The sequence below is a fragment of the Sceloporus undulatus genome, unplaced genomic scaffold (genome assembly GCF_019175285.1).
Source record: "Sceloporus undulatus isolate JIND9_A2432 ecotype Alabama unplaced genomic scaffold, SceUnd_v1.1 scaffold_911, whole genome shotgun sequence".
In the NCBI taxonomy this organism is placed as follows: domain Eukaryota; kingdom Metazoa; phylum Chordata; class Lepidosauria; order Squamata; family Phrynosomatidae; genus Sceloporus; species Sceloporus undulatus.
The window spans coordinates 1-6,537 of NW_024803831.1; the positions used below are offsets into that span (position 1 = coordinate 1).

Sequence of the window (6,537 nt, forward strand, 5' to 3'; positions counted from 1 at the left end):
TGAAATATTAGCCAGCCACATTAGGGCCTAAATCCATTTGCTAGTCCGAACCAAAGCAGACCCACAGAATCAATTACCTCACATATTACATATGTAAATCCCACTGATTTAATGGTGTACTCTAATTGGAGCTAGCACTCCTTGCAGAAAAAGCATGCAAGACATCTAGCAGGGAATAAGTAATTCATAGAATCACAAAATCAGCTGCCCTCTTGCCTTTATAACCCAAAGAATTACTTCAAGATGACATACAGAACACATAACACACCTATAATGCTAAGGGACCATCCATCCAGTATATGATGCCTGAAAAATGGGGATGAGGGATATGCAAGATGATTTCAACTACAACTTCTACTAGCCCAGCCATGATGGCCGATGGTTGAAGATGATGTGAATTGAAGTCTGAAACACCTGCCACATTGCTCAATCATTTCTTAGATAAATTTCTGAAAGATAACTATTTTAATAGCTAATGAAATGGAATCTCTACAGGCAGTATACTTTTGACTACCCAGATATGGCAGACAAATTAACCAGGGAGGGTCACTGCCCTTATTCCCAGTTTATGAACTTCTTGGCAGGATACTCAGTGGAGAGCAAATGCTGGATTAAAATAGATCTGTGGCCTGCAAGACAGTTTTTACATGGACATTCACAACCATTCTATGGAGGACAACAAAAAGGGGAGGGAGATGGAAGGGAGCCATGTCAGGGAGGCAAAGATGCCAAGGAGGTGGAAACCAAAGCAGTGGTGAAAGAGATGAGCCAACTGAGTACGCTGAATAAATTTAACAGGCATCAAAGGCAGACTGCTCAAGAGGGCTAGCCAAGCATGCAACCACATGCCAGTTACCTGGGCTCGTTTGAAGTTGAACATATCCTTCTCTTTGGTCACACTGTTCTCCACAATCTCCTCCTGGAAGTCATGCAACTTCTTCTGAGCCAGCTCCAATTGAGCCCGAAGGTCATCGGCAAGCTGAGCTGCATCCATAGCCTGAAAAACAGAGTGAAAATACCAGCCAAAATGGATGTAAGCATCCAAAAATTTGAAGATGATGGCCTACCCTTCTCATTGTAAGCAGACCTTCTGCTTACAAAGGTTGGTGAAGCTTTCAAGCCTAGCTGGGGAAAATCTTCAAAGGTGAGACTAGCAAGGTGCGGCAAAGTTCCTGGGTAAATGTGAATGTTCAAATCTGAAAAGCTTATCCTACAATCCCACAATGAATCAAATGATTACATTCTGGTCACTAGAAGGGTTTTCTTGACTTGGTCAAAAATTTAAATTCAGGTCCTTCACAGTAGTGAGGGCATGTATTGGAAACTAGAATTAGGGAGGGGTGTGTGTGTGTGAGAGAGAGAGAGAGAGAGAGAAAGAGAGAGAGAGAGAGAGTGCACGCACATGCACCCTTGTGTGTGTGCATATTTAGTAGTGTATGTTTTAATTTGGTTTACATTTTTTGATTATTTCATCTCTTTTTAACCTTTTGTATTCTGTGATTTTCAACTATCTGTTTTTTAATTTGTTGTAAGCCACTCTGAGTCCTGAACTAGGAAAAGGGCAGGAAATATTGATAGACCTCTCTTGGTGACATAGGCAAGCATTCTCAGGGCAAGGCAACTGAACAATCTTCCCAAGAAAACCACATGATAGGTTCACCTTAGGATCGCCATATATCAGAAACAACTTGAAGGCACATGTCAACATACCCCACCAGTTATGCATGCATGTGAATACACATACACATCACAGAAGGAGGCAGCCAGTACCCCCTTGTACAATGATCCTTGTGCACCCAAGGAGGAAGCAGCAGTTGTATATCCAGGGAGGAAGTAGGAAGAGGGTGCCATTTCCATCAAAACCATCCACCAACAGCATAAGCACTCTGGCAGAGACCTGGGCTCTACCAGTTGTGCTTACTGAATCCCAGCTTGGATTTCCAGAAGAATGACACAGGGGCATCCATAGCAATCGTGAGGGAGGTCAACGGGTAGAGCAAAACCACGGAGTGTTAGGTGACTGCAATTTACACACATATTTTTTATGTATAAACACATGATTTGTTCCTCAGTGTCACATTCTATGACATTTTAATGAAGCAAAAAATACTGGGAACGTGGCAGCACTAACGTAGTGGAGGATTTTAGCCAAGTTTCACACAGGTGTCATCAAGCATGTCAACAACACTTTATTTGGCAATTAAAGATACCATTTTTAAATCCCTCACTAGAGTCAGGGAAATTTCTTTCCTTTTTTTTCTTTACAGTGTGAAACTTCAGAAATGTGATGCCGCTCCTGTGATCTGATATGAAACCAGTCCAGATTAAAACTGAGCTCTCAGAGAAAGAGTAGAGCCAGATGTAATAAGCAAAAAACAGAAAGAAAAAATGACAGAGGAAAAAGGAACCAGCATCACACGTGCACAAACACATCCATCAGAGCCTATCTCCTCCCCACCACTGCCACCACCTGGAAGCCTTAAAATCAATATCCAAGTCTATGCCAGATAATCTCCTTGTGAAAAACTCGCACCAAGAACTATTTGTCACTTACCATGATGCTGTTTCTGCACTAAGCAGAGACACTTTTTAGACCCTTTCCCCCACACCTTTCCTAAGCTTGTTGAATCACACGCCCACTCTTTTTCTCATCCTTCTTCAGTGTTTTTATTCTCTCTGCAAATTATTTTTATAAACTATTCTTTTATATTGTAGTAGCTTAATATTTTTGTTTTTAAATTGTTATAAACTGTCCCAGAAAGCTGTTTAAACAGGGTAAGAGGGAGAATAAATCCATTTAATCAGTTTAATAAAAATCATGCTAACACAGAGATTTGGACACATATGAGCTGTCCACTGATTTCCCAAAATAGCCCCTTTGCTCTAGATGCAAAGGTGAAACCTTTCACATCCTGCTTATGAGTTCTCAGAGTACTTTGGTCGATTGCTGAATGCACAAGGATGGCTGGGCTGAAGGCAAGCTGGATGACAATGATAGTGGGAAGGGTTGCACTCTTGCAAAATCATACACTGAGGTATACTGTAGAAAGGCAGAAGCAGTGACTCAACTGTTTTCAGTCTGGATTCATCCTCAGAGGTTCCCACCCCAGATGTTGCATTACAATAGTCATTAGCTCAGGTCAGCATAGCCAGTGGTCAGAAAGCATGAAGGTTGTAAATTATATTTTGAAAGCCTTATATTTTGAGGGCCTACAGAGACACCACATGTGACCTAACAAAGTAATTTCTACTTTTGCTTATTCCTGCACCATACATTTATACTAACAGCACTAGGTCTTGATCAGTTGTTGCTGGCATCACCACACACCCTTCTGCTCAGTTCTGCTGGGGTAATAGGACCAATCCAGCTTGTTACACTGATGCTATTTCTTGAGCATGGAACCCTTCACAATATTTCCAACAGCAGCAACCATCTCCCTTCCTCTCTTGACCTTCTACCCTCAATTCATTCTGCTTTTCTCTTATTCTCAGTGTTTATCCCTCCCGGAAGGCCTCAGCCAACTTAATTATTTTCATCTGGCTGCCTTGCTTATTACTCCTTTGAAGTTCAGTATTTCCTTTCATCCACTGCCCTTTTTGGTCTTCATCAAACTGCTCTGTCACCAGTGTTTTTCTCTCTTTCTATATATGTACACACTCCAGAGGGTTTGCAATCTGTTTTTGTATCCTAATTACAGAATTATTTGGGATTTCTCAGTGTTTCCCCCTGGAGAAAGATCAAATAAAATAACCATCCCTCCCTATTAAGGATGAGACAAATGTTCAAAAGGACTCACACAATCACTGAAACAGAGAGAAAGAAGCCTACAAGTGTATCTTTGTACCCATCTTTCAGCTACAAGCAAAGTCTACCCTTCGAATGAAATCTGCTGTTCTCCTGCTATGCATTCCCCTCCTACTTTGTTTTATTGTTATTACATGTTGCCCACTGTCAGTTTGACTACATTGTTTTATTACTGTGTTTCTTTGCTTGAACTTATTTAATTCTTTGTCTCCTTACAATCTGTAGAAAACACAAGATATAAATCTTAAAAGATTTTTCTATTTTAATTTATTTTTTAATTATATCTATATTCACTCTTTCTTACAACAAGCTCAAGGAACTGTATATGGTTGCCTCCCCCTACTCCATTTTATAACCACAGCAACCTTACAGGGTAGGTTAAGGCTGGGAAAAAATGGTTGGGTCAACATCTCTATGAGGTTGGCCTTCTCAAGGATGGTCTCCAGTTTCTAGCCTTGCTGCCTGCCACTCTCACGTTAGTTCAAGGTCCCCCTTCAGAATCCCTCACTGGATTTGAGGTGACTGAGTCTCCAGGTGATCCCACTATAGACCCATGTGTGTATATTAATTTGGGTTATTTATGTTAAGCATGACCACACCTTGATTTAGGGTTAAATAATACAGAGTTAACAAAATAACAAAGAACTGTTATTCCCTACTCCCCGCTGACTCTTCCAACAGTCAACTCTTGACTGACAAAGCTTCTCTTTTTGTCTCTGTCCTTAGACACACGCTCCTACTTTTTATACTTTCTGATCTCCTGCATGCCCCCTTCATGGTCTCTCTAAACTGTGACTGACTGCCTTGAAGTTAAGTCTGCCTAGTGTCTCCTTCACAGTTTCCTTCTGAAATGTATGGCTGGTGAAGAAATTTGGTACCACAGCTCCACCTTACACTTACCTTACGTTTGTTCATCTCTAGTGCCTGGGTCCGCAAGCCCAACTCCTTTTCTCCAGTGCCAATGTTGCTTTGCAGGAGATGTTCCTTCTCCTCTAGCTTACGTACAACTTGTAACTGGGCATCCACCTTCAAGAGACAAAATAAAGGAAATGAGAACCACCTAGCTTAGAAATGTGCATATTGCACACCAATGGATTTCAAACCCTGTGCCATGAGAACACAAAATTCTGAGTGGCTTTCAACTCTTATTCTTCCCACTCACCTGTGTCTTCAAGGTAAGCACCTGGTCTGCCAGCTCCTCCTTCTCCTCTTTTAGAAGCTTGTGGATCTGGTTGGATTTGATACGTTCTGACATGAGCTTGAAGTTGGCATCATCCTTCTCCCTCAACTGCTGCATCAGGCGAATGTTCTGCTCTTGCATGTCCTCAAAAGCTTGACCTGTCACATCCATTTCAGAAAGCAGTGCCTCTTCTTCCTGTAAATTGATTGGGAAATGAGGCTGTGATTTCAAGTCCTTCCTACATAACAGGATGGGAAATCCTATTCGTTCATCCTGTCTTCTTGTTAAAAGAATTCACACAAGGCTGTCTGAGAAGTGATAAGGATGGATTAAACCCATGAAAAGGATAATATACTGTATCTCTGAAGATGAGGCAATGCATTCTTAATTTTCTTGCTCAGGAGCAAATTGATTATTACATATTGGAGACACAAAGGAAATGCCTCTTTTTCCTCCTTTAGCAGAGTTGCAGAATCAGATCCTCCAGTTGAATCTGGCCCAGAGATAGCCAGACCCCTTTCCCTATGACACTGTCACAGTTAGTCATTTCCCAATTTTTAAGGGTTTTCTCCTATATTCAGAAAGATCAAATTATCTCCCCCAAGCCTTAGTCACTGGCAGTAAGGAATTTCACTAAAATCTCAGAACTTTGTTCCCCCTTTTTTTCCCTATAGTGCCAGCCACAACTGGAATTTAGCCGGAGGACTCCTCTGAAATTATACTGGACTCTCAAGCTGAAATAGGTTCCCCGCCAGTGGCTTTTGGGGAGCATCATGGGATGATTTACCAAACCTGTTAACCTATTTTTAGTTCACTCTGAGCAGATGTGCCTTGCAATTTTCAGTTTGTGGCAGATTATACACAGTTTAAATATACACTGAGTATCCTTTATCCAGAAATCCAAAATATATAAAAAGCCAAAATTGTCCACATGGGTGGCTGAGATAGTGACACCATTGCTTTCTGATGGTTCAATGTACACAAACTTTGTTTCATGCACAAAAATTATTTAAAATATTGTGTATAAAATTACCTTCAGGCTATGTATATATGAAACATAAATGAATGTATGTTTAGACTTGGGTCCCATCGCCAAGATATTGCATTATGTATATGCAAATATTCCTAAATCAAAAACCCAAATGATTTCTGCTCCCAAGCATTTCAGGTAAGGGAGCCTCAAACTCTATAAACCGATGGCATTTACTTAGTGGCACCCACTTTGTGGAGTACTCTTCTTCCAGAGTAACAGACATATCATTATAATATTTATTTTAATCACCTGTTGAAAATACAATGATTTCCTCTAGCTTTCAGCTTACTGTGTATTTTACAGACAATGTTGTTACCTTGGTTTTATAACTTTTATATTGTGTTCTTTAGGACAATTGTACACCACTTTGAAATCTTTAGATTTATACACCATTTATATGTAAGATTTCTGATAAATGCTGCTCACCTGCTTAGCCATGGCTAGTTTCTTCTGTAAGTATTCTATCTGTTCTTCCACTGCGCGGATTTTCCGTAGGGCATCCTCATCAGCCATTTTTTT

The 6,537-nt window shown here is 40.6% G+C and overlaps 1 protein-coding gene across 1 annotated transcript; it reads right to left on the bottom strand.

Moving 5' to 3' along the window:
- Nucleotides 1-856: 856 nt before the first annotated feature.
- LOC121917813 (E3 ubiquitin-protein ligase BRE1A-like) lies at nt 857-6,531 on the bottom strand (the record flags this gene model as incomplete). The annotated part of the gene is made up of 4 exons (XM_042443936.1): nt 6,445-6,531; nt 4,968-5,180; nt 4,706-4,831; nt 857-997 (listed from the first exon to the last, which is right to left on the bottom strand). Coding segments are annotated over exons 1-4 (567 nt in total), but the record flags the coding sequence as incomplete, so codon positions are not given.
- Nucleotides 6,532-6,537: the final 6 nt, after the last annotated feature.